The sequence below is a fragment of the Gossypium raimondii genome, chromosome 3, assembly GCF_025698545.1.
Source record: "Gossypium raimondii isolate GPD5lz chromosome 3, ASM2569854v1, whole genome shotgun sequence".
Taxonomy (NCBI): Eukaryota; Viridiplantae; Streptophyta; class Magnoliopsida; order Malvales; family Malvaceae; genus Gossypium; species Gossypium raimondii.
Window position 1 is genome coordinate 43,409,168 of NC_068567.1, and position 17,724 is coordinate 43,426,891.

Consider the following 17,724-nt stretch of genomic DNA (forward strand, 5'->3'; position numbering starts at 1 on the left):
TCTCAAACACAGATAAAAATAAATATACAAACTTCTAATTTCTAATCGCAAGAAAAAAAAAACAAAAAAACAAATTTTAGCTAAGTGAAAAAGCATATTATAGAGCACGTTTTCACAACCACTTTAGTGAAAACTCACCCTATAGGACGTGTTTTTATTCTCTCTCTTGAAAACGATTCCTACAGGGCACGTTTTCACTACCACACCAGTGAAAACTACTCTATACGATGTGTTTTTTCCTCCCCGAAACAATATAAATCGACAAAATTTTTAAAATTCAACTTAATTTCTCAAATGATTTTTTTTAGCATATATATAGATAATTTTGCCCGAGTCTTTTTAATCTTACGGGTATCCTTAATACAAAACAAAAAAATATTAACGAGTGCGTTTAGTCTTAATTAATATAAGCATAAAATAATCAAATCAGTCAAAACTGAGATTACATTAAGAAATAAAATTAATTTCAAGTGGGGGGTAGTGGTGCGGAGTGAGGGCCCACTTTACCAAGTTTCATGTTTCTCTCTCTGCAATCTTAATCGAAAATCTGAATCAGGGAAAAGGAATGAAACCATTGTCGTTGTCGGTGGATGGCGTCCCCGCGACTGTTAGCAAGGTTTCACAGGCGACGGTACCCTCCTTCTACGGCGGTTTCAGCTTGCTGCCCTTTCGCTCCTCCTCGTTCTCTTCCTCTCCGTGACTGCTCTTCCGCCGGTATGTCTCCTCCCAAACCATCAACGCTCATCCGCCGAGCTGCTTGCCTTTTCACGCTCCTCACTCTTTCCCTTTTGATGCTTTACACTGCTACTGATTCCATCCGCTTCCTCCATCTTCCGTCCGCTTCCCTTTCCTCTTCCACTTTAGTTCGCATTTTCCCTTCCTATCTCAATAACTCTCCTTCTCCGGTTCGTTCTCTTTTCCTTTTATTTCTATTTTTATTACATGCATAATTTCGTTGTGAATTCAATTAGTTTTGGAATATTTTTACTTGGTTTATTAAACTATTTGTCATATTGGTTTAAATTAAGAATCCAACTGGCTTATCCAGTTTAGATATTCCCTGCATGATAGAACTAGTTCTTAGTAGAGACTAAGGATTCTATTTTATATTTTTCGGAAAGCAAATTTTTTACAAGTGTTAACAAATTTGCTGAATTTATTTGCTTGATGCTTTTAGATAATCGATTTTGGGGTAGTACTACGTAATTTGAATATGAATTCAGTGTTTAGTGCTCCGTATTTTTCCCTTGTGTTCTGCAGTAAAATTTACTCGAACAGCTTGAATAGACTAAGCTTTTTATCTAACAGATATTGCATGTGCTAAAGGAAGCGCCGAAGTGTCCTTATAGGATGACATGCTAACTATGTTTTGTTTTTAGTGTTTAGCTGCAAAAACAATCCCTGGAATATCCTCGAAAGCTTTTACATTTAAAGTTGTTTTCCTGCAGAATCCAATGCAACATCTTAAAGAAGTTTTGGGGAATGCTTCTATGGGGAATAATACTGTTATTTTAACGACATTAAATGATGCCTGGGCCAGTACCAATTCAGTTGTTGACCTTTTCCTTAAGAGTTTTATGCTTGGAGACGGCACACATTGGCTTTTGGACCATTTGGTGATTATTGCCCTGGATGAAAAGGCATATAATCGTTGTCAAGCAGTACATAAGCATTGCTTTTCACTTGTCACCGAGGATGTTGATTTTCAAGAGGAAGCATATTTTATGACCCCAAACTACTTGAAGATGATGTGGAGAAGGATTGATTTCCTGCGTTCTGTGCTTGAGTTGGGTTATGATTTTGTTTTCACGGTATTTTCCTTTTCTCTATTTGGGAAACTTAATATCATTAATTTGACCAAGCTTGTCCAATTTGAGATTGACTTGACTGTTTTTGTTTTAGAACTGATGATGCTTGATATCTAACTGAAAGATTCATTGTTATCATGGTGCATACTTTCTTTTTAAAACACAGTCAATGAATACGAGAAGCAAGATGCATTCTTTTATGAATGAAAATTTTTGAAAACAAATTCTTGCTTTTAGAATGTATTTTAGTAGTTTAAGCAGTATTGGAAGCTTTCATTGGTCAAACAATCAGAAGAAAACCTGTTGTTGCTGAAGGATGCACACCATATGAGCTTGTGAGCAGTGCTGCAGCTTTAATCATTGCAGGAAATGCATAATGAAAATCAATCAATAATATATTAAACTTTCTATATTTTCCTTTAGAGCTGCAAATGCAGGGATTTTTTGTCCAGGAGTACTCCTTTCTGCTAAAAGATTAGTCTTCATTTACGATTTTCTGAAGAACGCACATTTTACTGTCTGTGTAACATAATAAATCAAAAATAAATCCTAGCGCCTTATAACTTTGTAGATTACTGTTTAAATGTCAAAACAGGATAATGGTCTTTGTCTTCTTGAGTACTGACAATATTTTGCACTAACAAGAGTGTTCTTCTCTCTGTTCCTGCAGAGTTTTGTTTCACTGTGTCCTGATCAGTCTGTTTTGAAATGTATCACTATTTATGTTAGTCAGTAGAAATAGGAAAACTTAAGATATGGTCTCGTCTAACATGTTGATACACAAAGGGGGTAGAAAGATAGCAGGGATAGTTGGGGTGACTACAATTGTTTCCACTTAGATGCAGTCTTGTCTCACTTGTTCATAGCTTTTCTCAGTTATGTTTATGGATCTTATCCAAATCTAGTGAATCCTGTGAAAACGATTATCTGCATGTTTAATGCCTTTTTCTTTGGTTAATCTCCAGGACACCGATATCATGTGGTTTAGGGATCCATTTCCGCAGTTTTTCCAGATGCTGATTTCCAGATTGCATGTGACCATTTTTTTTGGCGATCCTGATGATCTGAATAACATGCCCAATGGGGGATTTAACTATGTAAAGTCTAATAACCGGTCAATAGCATTCTACAAATTCTGGTATGCTTCACATGAAACTTATCCTGGATACCACGATCAGGATGTTTTCAATAAGATCAAGTTTGATCCTTTAATCTCAGATATCGGATTAAAGATTAGATTTTTGGATACTGCTTATTTTGGTGGTCTTTGTGAACCTAGTAAAGATTTGAATTTAGTATGCACAATGCATGCAAATTGCTGTTATGGTATGGATAGCAAGCTTCATGATCTCAAAATTATGCTTCAAGATTGGAGAGCTTTCACGTCATTGCCACCAGATCTGAAGAATGAATCTGTTATCTCCTGGAGGGTTCCTCAGAACTGCAGGTACTCTTGCTGTCTAAATCTAGGCACCCTTTTTTCTATCATCCTATGCATTGTAAGTTTATATAATCTGGAATATTTTCCTCAAAATGGTTTCCCTGCTTTTTAACTCTGTTACAGTCTCCATTCGTTACACCATTTTGATTCACCATCTCCAGAGATAAATGTTGAACAAGAGGAAGAAAATTGATTGGAATTGTACATATGTTTATATTATTAACTGTCACAAGACCTTGAGAGGGTAAGCTTTCGTTTTCCTTTGGTTTTTGTGATCCTTCTCATTTACGTACTGATTTGATGATAGTGAGCTGACATTTCCCAGTGGCTTCCATTAGCATGTCAGAAATAGTAGCAGTTTTATGTACTTACTACAGTTACTGGATTTTGGTTTTTAGAGTCTAATTGGTCGTGAGGTATTTTATGCTCCAAGTTCTTTTTAATGCAGAAAATGCTCATCATTTAGTTAGACTGTCTGGGAGTTTCCCACTCTTATATTATCTATCTAATATAGAAAGTTTTGTACTGGGAAATTGTCCATTTGAACTCAAAGGTTGTCTGTTTATTTCCATAAAGAACACTTCCATTTAAGCATTAATGCTGCAAATTTTGCAGTGGGAAATTGATGATGAAATTGTGCGAGCTCTTACTTTGATCCGCAATGTTGGCTGCGGTTGCCGAGATGGCATGATTCATGGTTGTCACGAATTAAGTCGCCCATTCTACAAAACATTGCAGTCATCCCGGGATTTAAACATGGGACCTCTCAAATGAAATAGTGTCTCAAATTCTAACCTCTGAATATTTCTATGCGAATGCATTTTTGCTATTTTTTTTTTGTTCTTTCTTCTAATCCTTCACCAACACCAAAATGCACAAAATACAAGTTAAGAGGGAGGGGAGGATTTATTTATACCAAAGTAAAATAAAAGTGATTTTAGGCTCTTTCGTGATTTTTTATACGTATAGATTATACATATCAAGTTTAGCGTAAATTTAAAAAATTTTAATTATTTAAAAAAACTTTCAACCATTAAATATATATTAATATAAATAATATTTTAGATCGATGTGATAAAAATATCGGATCAATTAAAATTTTATATGTATAACAAGTATAAATATATTGATAAATTTAACGATTTATTTAATAAACAATCCATCAAATCAATGTGAATCAATTTACATGGATCCTAAAATTATTAAGGTAATTATTAACATTATTTGAGACCTAATAATTATTAAGGTTCATATAAATTTATTTTCATAAATCAATTTATGACAATCAACATTATGATAAGGTTTTATTATTATTATTATTATTATTATTATTATTATTATTATTTACACAATTTGTACAGTATCTATTCATATGTGACTAGGTGAATGAAGCATGATGTTTAGGAACTAAGCTTAAATGATTTAAATGCTCTTATAAGCTGAATTTTTGTAACTTCAAGTAGAGGTATCGATATTAAGACTTTTAAAATGATACCTTTGTATTTTTTAAAGTGCAGGGAGTTAGAATACCAATTTGGTATTGATACCTTGGTTCGAGTATCGATACTCAGGGTGTAATTATCGATACCTTGTGAAAGGTACCGATATTTTCTGATGTTTTGAAATTTGGTAAGAAACAAAATGCTAGCTTGATATCGATTTTCTATGTGGCATCGATTCCATTTAAAGGAAATATCAATACCATAGAGGTGGTATTGATTCTTACGTAACATTTTTGGAAAATTTTGATAAGTAGTCCTAATGCATGATTATTGCCTATGTTATGCTATTTTATGAATTATTGGCATGATTTATCAACAAATAGTGAATGAATGTTTTATAAATCATGATAATGCTATGTTTTTATTAATAAAAAAAAGATAAATGAGAAATAGCATGTCTGTTTAAATGAACAAGTAGTGAGACGGTGGTGTGGCATCTCGATATTCGGCTTGGCATCCAGGTCGAGTATGGGGTGTTACACCAATGATGGCATATTGGTTAGGCACATAGGTTGATTGTGAATTGGTATGTTTTGCCTTGTTTAGGCACATTTTGGATAGATTTGATTGTTGATTGTTGCATAGCTTGGAGCCTAAGCATTTCATGGTGTTAGGGGTGGTGATTTGACATGTGTAGAGTATTGGTTGGAGGGCGTCGTTTGTATTCTCGGTCAGATAGGTTGTTCTGATGAGGATAAGTTGTGTTGTACCGTATTGTTGTTGACGAACGAGGCTTACAGATGGTGGATGACTATTGAGAGGGGTACTGTACCGGATCATCTAACTTGGGACTTCTTTTTAGCATCGTTTCAAATGAATTTTATGGGCGAGTAGTATCTCGAGGCAAGGAGACGGGATTTTATGGATCTTGTTCAGGGTACTTTGTCGGCGGATGAGTACGAGACTGAGTTTTTTTGGTTGAGCCAGTATGCTTCCGAGTTGGTGTCTTTTGAGGCGAACTGTTGTAAGAGGTTCAGGTTTAGGTTGAACCGTGAGATTAAGCTCTATCTGGTTTCTCAGAATACTGAGGTTTTCGACGAGTTAGTTGAGAAGGCTCGTGCGTTAGAGGAGACTTTGGGGGAGGAGCCCAAAACTGCTTCGTCTGGAGCTGTTAAGATGTCGACTGAGGCTGCTAGTGGTTCTGGTCATAAGGGTAAGAGAGGTCGTTTCGGTAGATCTGGGCGACGTATTGCTGGTGGCCGTAGTCTGGATAGCCAAGCTGGGAGAGTTGAGGCTGGTCCTGTTGATTAGGAGGCTATTGTATGGTTGATATGTGAGCATTATAGTCGACGTCATCGTGGCGAGTGCTTGTCTTGTCTGTGGTTCGATGGAGCACCATGTGAGTGACTGCTTGAGGAGAGCCATTTTTGTTTGCGATCAGCCTATTGCTGGTGTTGCTGCTGTACCTATTCTGGCTCGAGGGAGAAGTCGTGCAAGAGGTGATGGTGGTAGAGGTGCTAGTTAGTGTGGTAATGCACGAGGTGGTGATGGTGGTCTAGCCAAAGTTTATGTAGTGAGGGAGCCTCAGATTAGAGAGGCCACTGATGTTATCGCAGGTACTTTCAAGCTACAGTCTTTTTTTCTGCTAGCTTTATTTGATTCTGGTGCGACGAGGTCGTTTATCTTGAGAGACATAGCTAGAGAGTTGGGGATTGTTGTAGAGACATCTAGGTTGAGTGTTATAGTTAAGAGCCTTTTAGGTGATAGTGCAGTGGTGGATCGGGTTTATCGTCATTGTCCTCTGATGGTTCAGGGACAAGTGTTCCCAATTTATCTTCTCAAGCTGTTATTTTAGGGTTTCAACATTATTCTGGTTATGGATTGGTTGTCTGAGCATCGGGCTAAGGTGGATTGCGAGGCGAAGTTGGTGACTCTGTGTGGTGTTGGCAGTTCAAAAGTTGTTGTTGTTGGTGAGAAGTTTGAGTTGTTGTCGAATGTGATTTCTTCGTTTCATGATGAGAAGTTAGTCCAGAAAGGTTACGAAGTTTATTTAGCTATATCTTGAATACCGATAGTAGGGAGATGAGGTTGGATGAGATTCAAGCTGTCTGTGATTTTTCGAATGTGTTTCCTGAGGAGTGTCCTGGATTAACACCGTTGAGTTCAGTATTGGGCTCTATCCTGGTACTGCTCTAGTGACTGTTGTGCTCTATAGCATGGCACTTAAGGAATTGAAAGAGTTGAAGCTGACGTTGCAAGAGTTGTTAGATCGTGGGTTCATTCGTTCAAGTGTGTCTTCGTGGGAAGCATCGGTGTTGTTCATGAAGAAGAAGGATGAGACCTTGAGGCCATGCATTGATTATCGTTAGCTAAATAAGTTGACCATCAAGAATAAGTATCCATTACCAAGGATTGATAATCTGTTTAACCAGTTTCAGAGAGCTTTGGTTTTCTCGAAGATTGATTTGAGGTTTGGGTATTATCAATTAAAGGTTAAGGATTCAGATGTGATGAAGACTGCTTTCAGGACTCGATATGGTCATTACAATTTTCTTGTCATGCCATTCGGGTTGACAAATGCACTTACCGCATTTATGGACATGATGAACCGAGTATTCCATTCCTACTTGGATCAGTTCATAATGATTTTCATAGATGATATTTGGTGTATTCTCGATCTGAGGATAGCACGATGAACACTTAAGAGTGGTTCTGAAAGTTTTGTGGGAGAAGCAGTTGTATGTGAAGCTGAGCAAGTGTGAGTTTTGACTTCGTGAGGTGGTTTTTCTGGGTCATGTCGTTTCAGCTAAGGGTATTCAAGTTGATCCAAAGAAGGTTGAGGTAATTTTGGATTGGAAGCCGTCGAGGACTGTTTTTGAGGTTAGAAGTTTCTTGAGGTTAGCTAGTTATTACTGTCGCTTTGTCGAGGGGTTTTCGAGCATTATTGCTCTTTTGACGAAGTTGCTTCAAAACAACACTACTTTTAAGTTGACTGATGAGAGGTAAAAGTGCTTTGAAAAGCTGAAGTCAGTTTTGACCGAAGCGCCTTTGTTGACACAGCCGGTATCCGGTAAGGAGTATGTGGTTTACAGTGATGCTTCTTATACGGGAATGGGTTGTCTGCTAATGTAGGAGGGTAGGGTAGTTGCTTATTTGTCGAGGCAGTTGAGGCCGCATGAGTGTAACTATCTGACTCACGATCCAAAGTTAGCTGCCATAGTCTTTACGCTCAAGATTTGGCATCACTACCTATACAATGAGAGGTGTGTGATATACACCGATCACAAGAGTCTTAAGTATTTCCTAACCCAGAAGGAGTTGAACTTGAGACAAAGGCGCTGGATTTGAGGCACTCGATTCTTATCAAGGCTCATGGCAATCATTTTTCTATACATCCTGGTGGGAATAAGATGTAACAAGATCTTTAGGTTTTGTATTGGTGGAATGGGTTGAAGAAGAATGTTTTCGACTTTGTTGTGAGATGTTTGGTTTGTCAGAGGGTGAAAGCCAAACATCAGCGTCCATCGGATTTGCTTCAGCCTATTTAGATTCCGGAGTGGAAATGGGAGCGGATTATGATGGACTTCATTTTGGGTTTGCCTTTGATTCCAACATGTAAGGATTCAATTTGGGTGACTGCAGATAGATTTATGAAGTCTGTACATTTTCTGCCGGTCCGTACAACTTTTAGTCTGCATCAGTTAGTTGAGCTCTACATCGGAAAGATTGTTCGTTGGAACGACGAAAATGTGCAACTGTACACAATCGAGTAAACATTCACTCGTGAAAATTTGAGTTTACTTTTATTTGATTGTTCAATTTTTGTCGCAACAAGTAACAAAGTGACAAGTAAATGTCGAGTTATCGTACCCATAGGGACTATGAAAAGAATTATTTATGAATGCAATTAAAAATACTTTGGTGAAGAAAAATATTTTGATTTGAGGAGGTGATTAAAAACTAAGATTTTAACTAAATAAATTAAATAAAAAGAAAATAAAAGTTCCAATGCACGATTTCAAAAGATGATGTTAATCAAGATGACATAATTGTGTTAGATTAATTACATTTTTTAACTTAGAATTACAAAACTCATGTTCATGTTGTTACGAATAAATTCACGGCAACTCAGTAATTTGCTAACTTATGAACATACTCACCTACCAAAATCCATTTATCTCTTGACTATATCTCTATGTCAATTCAACCGATTAAACAAATTTTAATAAGCAAATGTTTTAATGCACATACATACTTATGAAATTAAAATAATCAATTGTACATATCTCTATGCCAATTCAAACAATTAATTCAATCTCATAAGCACATAAAAGATTACGTGAGGTAACAATGTATTCCTACCTTGGAACAGAAGTTATGCAAGGCAAATGTATCGTTAGATACCATTGCTAATTTAACCCTCAACTACCTTAGATGATTAAACATGCATTGATTAAGTATTGTGACAATTAATTATAATTTCAATTCGTTTAAATAATTAATTCATTAGTTACCTTGCAACTGTTAGTCATAGTTTTACTTAATCAAACATCTTACCAAGGCCTATAACAACACAAACACAATTTTAATAAATTAAGTGGACAAAATGCAATCAGCCTAACATGAATTGAATTTAAGCCATATTAATTAAATTAAACATATCAACATCACAAATATTCATAGACATGTTCATAACAACAACAATAAAATTAAAAAGGATAAGGAATAAGAATCAAATTCTGTGTTTCTCCGAGGCTTGACTAGTTTGTTCCGCTCCTCCTTCTCCTCTTATTCTTGTTGAACTGAAGCTTCCAAAAACACTTGAATGCTACTCCAAATGGTGGTTTAAGGACTCTTTTTCAAGAGGTAAAATCGACAAGGGAATGGGGAAGAAAATGAAGAACAACGAAGGGGATTGAAGAGAGAAAGTGAGAGAGAAGTGAAAGGATGAGAGGTTTTTGAGATCTGTTTGAAGTGAACAGCCAAGGGGGTATTTATAGGTTGAGATGGTAGCTAAAAATAGCAAAAATCAGCAGCCATAGAGTCCCCCCATGGCTGGCCACACATGTGGCAAGTTTGAAGGTTTCAAACTTTCTATTTTAAGGTAGGGGCAAATCTAGAAAGACATATATAGTGGAGGGGTTTGAATGAAAATTCAAGGAGTCTTCAAGGGCTATTTTTGCAATCCAAATAATTAGCCAAACAAGCTGATTGGGTCAACATGTAGGACAGTTTTGGGTTGCCCAATGCTCGATTGGATTGGTTTTCTCAGTTCAACTCAACTAGACCCCTTTTCATGATTAATTAACAATAATTTATTTAACCCAAATTAAATTGGATTAAAATTAAAATTAATTATATTATGAATTAACATTCATAATTTGGATCGTCTTAGGCTGAAAAATTAATTTGCCTTGATGCTTCAAAATTGCTTCTCGGTTTTGTGCTTCTAGTAGTGTTTGTCGAGCCATTTTTCGCCCTTTGTGCAAATCTGTTGAAAATAATAAAAAATAATCAAAATTTAATATAAAATTAATTAAGATTTAACATGTTAATAATTTGAGTGCAATTTAACTATTTTATAATAATTATATATTTTTCGACAAGAATTTTACCGAAACTGCATGAATTTAAGTTAAAATGGCATGAAAAAGTGTATATATTTTCGTGTCTCCATTTGTCTTCATGGAGTTCCTATTTCAATTATATCAGGCCGAGATTCACGATTTACTTTGAGATTTTGGAAAGCCTTGCATGAGGCTTTGGGTTCGAATCCGATGGTCAGTCAGAGAGGGTGATCCAAATTCTTGAGGTCATGCTTCGTAGTTTGGGTTATCAACTTCGAAGATAACTGGGATCATTACTTGCTATTAGCTGAGTTTGCGTATAATAATAGCTATCAGGAGTATTAAGATGACACCATTTGAGGCTCTGTATGGTCGGAGGTGTACGACTCCTTTGTGATGATTAGAAACAGTTTTACTCAATTTGAGAGTCAATTAAAGGATTTTTATCAATGTCATCTTCTTCTAAGAACACATGGTTCTTTAATGGTGGATCTTGAATTTTGAGAGGAAATCCACAAATCAATGGACATTTCAACTCAAAATGGATCTATTAAAAGGTTTTTGATCTTATTTATCAAGATTAAACATGATATGTGAGGTAATTTAAAGAAATCCAAATTTTATCATCTTCATGAACTGATTTTTCAGAATTTTGTGAAATTGATTTAAAGATGAAATTGATACTTAGTATAAGTGTATTTTGTCTCGTATTGATGATTGAAAGTTTTTAGAAGGGCTAGAGAGATCGATTTTGTAAGGAATCGAGTTTTCGACTTGATGTTACAAATCCGGTAAGGTATCTTTGTGAAAGGATTTCAATTAGTATAGTTAATTAAAATTCATGTTTATTATAGCATTGGAAAGGTTGTAATGTCTACTTTATCTCTGTTAAAGCTCTGAATCTTGAAGATGATAGAGCTAACTGGAACTGAAGTTTGGATTTGCTTGGTTGATCATTTGTTTGTGGTAGAATAGATTGTGTGGTGAGTGTTTCTAAGGGTGATTTGGTAAATTAAGCCTCATTTATGTTTAACTAGTAGCTTAATTGATGATTTCAATTGATTAATTATGGTTGAATGGCTTATTTTTGAAAGATTGATATTATATGTACAAGAGTTGAGTTTTTATTGAATAATGGTAAGTAAGCATTTAGGTGATTTTGTGCAATTTAATTAGACTAAATATATTGATTATTAAAGCATGTTTACTGGAGTTTCTGATCATGATATATTGGTGTTACAATTGGTAATTGAACATTGAAAAATAGCAAATGAAATGCTTGATTTAATTGGATGTTAAATGGCTATGTTACATGTTACACATAAGCATTTTGTCACATTAAATTGAGCACAATAATGATTGATTTATATGCTCTATTTGACTGAATATATTAGCAACATGCATGGTGGATCCATTGGATATATTTGGCATGCCATAAGATTTGTGAGTACTCACTTTTATTTGTGACATTGTGAGCATATGACTCTAGGTGGACTGATTTGTTCGCAGTAGATACGGGAGTGTTGAGCATGAGTCTCCATTCATTGGGTTATTTGAGGCGTTATAAGGGAGCGTGTGCTTTAGTCCATTCAACTCAATGGATTTTATTTGATATTTGTGTGGGTTTAGAGATCCGTTTATCTAATGTATGATCACTCGATTAAGCCATGAGAAGTGTATGCCGATATATTTGAGTGTGATTATTGTTATATCATTTGATGTTTGTAAGCCATGAATAATTGATTCTTGATATTGATAAAGCATATGGAAATTAAATTGACATGTTTCATTATTATGAATGATAATTGGTGATTGATTGGATGTGATTTAAGCATGATTTGGATGTTGACTTACTAGTTGTTTTTATTAACATTCACTGAGCTTTTGAAAGCTTACACCCTCACAATTCGTGCAGATAATCGTCGAGCTTGAGGAGCCTAGCAAGAGAGTTCCAAGAGATTTAGGCTTGGTAGAGACTTTATTACACGTCTTAGAGACTGTAATTAGGCATTGTGGAACTCCCGAGAATTGTTTTAATTTTGGTTGTAATTGGACTTTGGACATTGGACATTGGACATTTTATTTTGGATGATTTTATTATAATTATGATGCATGTTTGAGTTTAATTATTGAATGATTTACGGTGTATTGTTGCTTAATAACACGATGATTGATAATATGGTGTGTGAGGCATGAAATTTATACTAACGATTGTTTAAATGAAGCTTTCATGGAGTGGTTTACTATCAACTAAGGTACACCACTTGTTTGATTTATTCAGTGTTTGTTATGCATGAAATTGATTGCCTAATTCTATATAATTGAGGCTTAATTGATGTCAATAAATTCAATTGAAGGTGTATGTATATGTATGTTAATTAATCGTAGTTAAATCGAGTTTAATTGGCCATTAAAATATGAAAAATTGGGTTTTAAAAGGAGTTTTTCACAAAAATAGGTGCAGTGGTTTTCACACAGTCATGTGCCTGTCCACACGGGCGTGTGAGGGGTTGCGCACAGACGTGTGGGTAAGTGACACGAGCGTATGGATACTGGAGCTATTGCATACGAGCACATGGGATTTCCACTCGGGCGTGTACGGTAGGTCTAAAAATTTTTTCACGATGCGAACACGGTCGTTTAATAACACATGGTTTGGGGGACACGGTAATGTGGGTTTTGGGCTTTTTAATTTGGTATTCTAATTTGTTTAAGTTACAATTTAATTCTAAAAATTGATTAGTCTAATTAGAGCCTTAAATGATAAGGAAACTTGGTAAAGTTTTAGGATTAGTCTCATAATAGGTAAAATTTGATAGAAACACAATTTATATTCGAAATATGTCCTAATAGTTTGTATTTGTTACAATTTAGTCTCTAATAATAAAACTTTAATTAGACATAGTAAATGAACTCAAATTAAGCTGAAATTTCTAGGCTTGCATAATTTTGACTAAATGAAGGTTGATAAGCACTTAGATCTAAAATCGGGTTAGTTTTACCATAGGTGGTAAAATGACAAAAATGCCCTTAAGTTAAATTACTTAGGAAATGTTTAAAATTGGCTCATAATTTTCTTCCACATTAATACATAACTAATAATTAGATAAGATTGAGGTGTTATAAGGTCAAGGTGTGTCTTGCGTGGTCGTTAGTTGGAGAGCCACTTAGGTGACTAATGCAATGCTTCGAATTAGGGCATGTTCATCCAGGTCGGGTTTGGGGTGTCACAGTATCGATACCTTAGCCCGAGTATCGATACTCGGGGTGTGATTATTGCTACCTTATGAAATGTAATGGTATTTTCTAATGTTTGAAATTTGGCGAGAAATAGAATGCTAGTTTTGTATCGATTTTCCATGTGGTATCGATACCACTTAAATGAAATATCGATACCATAGAGGCAATATCGATACCTACGTAACATTTTTGGAAAAATTTGCTATGTGGTCCCAATGCTAGAGATATGTACATTTTATGTTTGTTTGTCATATGGTAGTATGTTTAAATACTAAACTAAGGTTGCATGACTTGATATTCTCAGAAATGCTAAAGTAATTAAAGTAAAACGAAACTACATGTATTTCAATTCTGATAATTATAATAAAATCGATGTAAGACGATGGTGTGGCATCTTGATATTCAGCTTGGCGTCCAGGCCGTGTATGGGGTGTTACATCTTGACCTCACAGTTTAGATCGGTTTGGGGGTAAGATGTTCACGAATAAGCCATGCCAATTTTTTTGTTAATTCCCACCTAAATGACTTTCTAGGGTTGTCAAGCTTAGGGTTTACGTTATTCCTCTCCCAAATAGCTGATCCGCTAAGAAAACCCTACATAACAATTAATTAATCACACGTCCACTCACTAACTGTAACAGGCCATTTTCTAGTGGTGTCAAAAATAGTAGTTTCGAGACAAAAAATCCAACAAGTTAGCTTGTAAATATTATTATTTAATATTTACGAGTCAATTTTAATATTATATTAGATTTTGGTTTAATAATTTTTGCTAATTGAATGGATAGTAAAGTATTAGTGGGTTGTCCATACAGTCAAGTAGTTTTGGAAAATAAAGTTTTGGGACCTTGTTTCTGTAAATCGAGCCCGTAAATATTTTTATTAAATATTTACAGAGTTATTATAAAGGTGTATTGAAATTTGATCCAGAATTTTTAATGTTGAGATAGTTAATTAAATAAAAAATATTAAATCGTAAAAGCTATAAAACTTAATCTCTATTGAATTTTATTAATTAAATGGCTTGGTAAGTTGACCATAATGTAGCATGATGGATGGTTTATCAAATAGAATTAATTAAATTACATGTTATTTTTAATTTAAAATGTTAAAATAATAATATTCAAAGTAAAACATAACTTAAGGTTGTCATATTCCCTATTTTTAAAGTCTCCCCATCGAAACACCATGGTTTCGAGTTCTTCAAGCTTCGATCTTACTTTTATTCATGCATATCAAGAAATGGTTTGATTGATTGTTAACTGCGTGAAAGCAAAAGTTGTCAAGTAGTAATCATTTTGGTATGGTTGTTGCTTTATTTAGGTAAGTTCGTATTAGGTTAACATGATTAATTGAGGTAAGTCATAAAATTGGAAATGAATGATTGATTTGTGAAGCATAGTAAATGAGTATGTGTGAATTGAATGGTATATCATATGAAACAAATATGAGCATGTTAATTTGATTCAAATGAGTAAGACCATAATTGAAAGACATTATGGCATCATGACAGAAGTGAGTAAGACCATGGCTGAAAGATGCTATGGCATCATGGTAAATAGGACTAAGACCATAGCTGAAAGACGTTATGGCATCATTTCATAGTTATTTAGTACATACTATGTACCGGTGATGGATACCATACCGATGGCTTGAGATCCTGTATGTGTTGCAGATTCTCTAAAGCTTGTGTGAGCAACATCGTGTATTAGTTAATGTTATTTTGTCAGCTTGTGTGAGTATTACCCTTCCTTGTATCTGAAGTCAATTTACTATAGTTCTCCAGGCAAAAAAATTAATTATTGAAAAGGAAATGGAACAAGATGATATGATGAATTATGTCATGTTGATTATAACTTGGTATATAAATCTTGGTATGTTATGTTTTGATGATTTGATTTATCTAGGCCTAACCAGTTGACATGGTAGGAGTTATGAAACAAGAAAAAAGGATGTTATTTCTATGTTATGTATGAATTGTAAACTTAGACTGACATATGTTCTTTTACGAACTTACTAAGCTTTACATAAGCTTACCCTATTTGGTTTTCTTCCTTGTAGATTGTCGGAATTTTGCTGTCAATTGGAACGTCGTTGGAGATCACACTATCTGACAACTCATTTGGTAGATACTTGTTTATCTTGGTCATTTATAAGTGACATGTAAATAGGTTTTCAGTATATATATGTTATGAGCATTGTGCATATGTTTTGTGTCAATTGAAGTATGATATGTGTATATTGATGTAAATCTCAACTAGTATTTTGATTGGTTATGATGGTGGATGCATATAGTGATATCTAGATGCATTCAAATGGTTATTTTGGTATGTTTAGGTATATGCAATTTGGAATGTTTGAAACTTGATGAATGGTCAAATTGGTTATGTTATGTTATGCATTTGCAGTAAGGTATTTGAACATTTAAAGGTTTGGTTTGTGGATGAACTTTGATGTTTGCTATCTAAAGTTTAAAGGATGTTTGAATGAAACCAAATTGTTTACATGTTTTGATTGAATGGTTGTTGAATATATGTTTGAATTGTTGTGCCAATTGTTACACCCCAAAATAGGGCCTAGGAGTTTTACGGGTATTTTAGAAATTTTGGCCTATATAAGCTCGAAATTTCGTAAGGTTGGAACTTGATAATATTTTCGACAATGGTTTTCATAGAGCTAAGTCACTTTTTGGAAATGAGTTTTAAATGTCTTTAATTTAAAAAAAAGACTAATTTGTAAAAGGGTAAAAGCTTTGAGTCCTTCTGAAGCAATTAAACCAATTTTTCAAAATCAACCTAATAAACCCTATTCTAGTTATTTTCACGAATGCTTCTTCCCATCTCCTTAGTGTTGTCGTCCCTTGCTATTCCTCACTCTCTCTATTGATTTTTGACTCCAAAACTGTAATACTTTGAATTTCTATCATTTCTAAGCATTAAACCACTTTAAATCTTCACGAAACTACCTAAAAATCTCACCAATTTCATCATCTTATCCATTTGTGGGTTTTTCGAATTTGCATCGAAAACTTGTTATTCCTCTCATTAAAGGTAACCATTCGCACTCTCATTAGTTTTTAATGTTATTGGGTATTTGAAATTGAATTTTTAGCCGTTAAGTCGCATGTTTTGATTAAAAGTCGAAAATCGGGTCTTTAATAGTGAATTTTGAGTTTGTGGATAAAAACTTGGTTTTAAAGTGTTTTTCAATTATTTTTAACCTAATTAGAAGCTTTCTAAAGTAACTTTGAAGTTTCGTCAAGGATTTCTCGGATTTTAATGAATTTTTGTCGTAATGGACAAAACTTGTCGAAAAATTTAGATACCTTAAAACACATAGTTTTGTGAAGTTTAAAGGTTGAGAATTAGTCGGAGATGAATATGTAGATGAATGAAATTCATTTCATGCGAAAATATTAAACGTAGATTGAGTTATTCGAATTTTAAGTTTGTTGTGCTAAAGGGTTTAGTTATATGAGAATGTAGTTTTGGACACTCACGGATTGTGACACAGGCTACCACATGGCTATGTGCCCCTTATGGTCATATGACAATGCTATGTGATCTTTTATTTTAGTGAAAGAATTGTTCACACGGTTTCAAAGAGTTACACAGCCTGACAACATGGCCATGCAACCCTAAATTCGAATCTTACACGGTCTGGGAACATAGGTGTGTGGAGTAGTCACACGGTCTAGCCACACGGTTGTGTGACCCCTGTCTACACTTTGTTCTTGATATTTTGTAAAAGTTTTATTTTAACCCAAAATTGATCCCAGTTGTTTAAAATATTTCGTAAGCTCGATTTAGGTCCCAATTTGATTAACTGGCATGGAAATGATTGAATATGAGTTATTTTGATTATGTTTGATTAAATTATGAATAATGTTACAATTTTATTGCTCTAATAATGTATAGATCAGGACGGTGACTAGACCAGATATAGGGTGCTACACTAACCCGGCTATAAAAGGATTAGTTTCTTATGGAATCCATAAACATAATAAACTTGATAAATAAGATATGAATAAAAAATAAATCAAGAATAAGGTTTAAGAGAATCTTGATTGTATTTGATTGATGAATGTACAGAAATCCACAATAGTTTTGATTGCGTCTGCAAATGAAGTTCAATGAAGAACATGAACAAAAACAACTGAAAAGAAATCTAAATCTTAAAAGAAAGGAAAATATAAAAACTAATTACAGAGAAACCTATAGTCAAAC

At 34.4% G+C, this 17,724-nt stretch overlaps 1 protein-coding gene across 2 annotated transcripts; it reads left to right on the top strand.

Annotated features, from left to right (window-relative positions):
- The first annotated feature begins 480 nt into the window (after positions 1–480).
- Positions 481–4,194, top strand: LOC105794350 (uncharacterized protein At4g15970). 2 transcript variants are annotated; one of them, XR_001133885.2, is made up of 5 exons: positions 481–905; positions 1,449–1,811; positions 2,774–3,255; positions 3,373–3,493; positions 3,865–4,194. XR_001133885.2 is itself a non-coding variant. In XM_012623497.2 (4 exons), the coding sequence occupies exons 1-4, from the start codon at positions 591–593 to the stop codon at positions 3,440–3,442; spliced, it is 1,230 nt and encodes a 409-aa protein (XP_012478951.2). In that variant the 5' UTR covers positions 481–590; the 3' UTR covers positions 3,443–3,847. The 2 variants fall into 2 exon arrangements, 1 of the variants encoding a protein (XP_012478951.2); XM_012623497.2 differs by lacking the exon at positions 3,865–4,194 and having other exon boundaries at positions 3,373–3,847.
- The last annotated feature ends 13,530 nt before the right edge of the window (positions 4,195–17,724 follow it).

Coding starts and splice junctions, on each gene's coding strand:
- LOC105794350 (XM_012623497.2), top strand. CDS start 591: ATGGCGTCCCCGCGACTGTTAGCAAGGTTTCACAGGCGACGGTACCCT. Junction 906..1,448: donor TCAATAACTCTCCTTCTCCG/GTTCGTTCTCTT, acceptor GTTTTCCTGCAG/AATCCAATGCAACATCTTAA. Junction 1,812..2,773: donor GTTATGATTTTGTTTTCACG/GTATTTTCCTTT, acceptor GTTAATCTCCAG/GACACCGATATCATGTGGTT.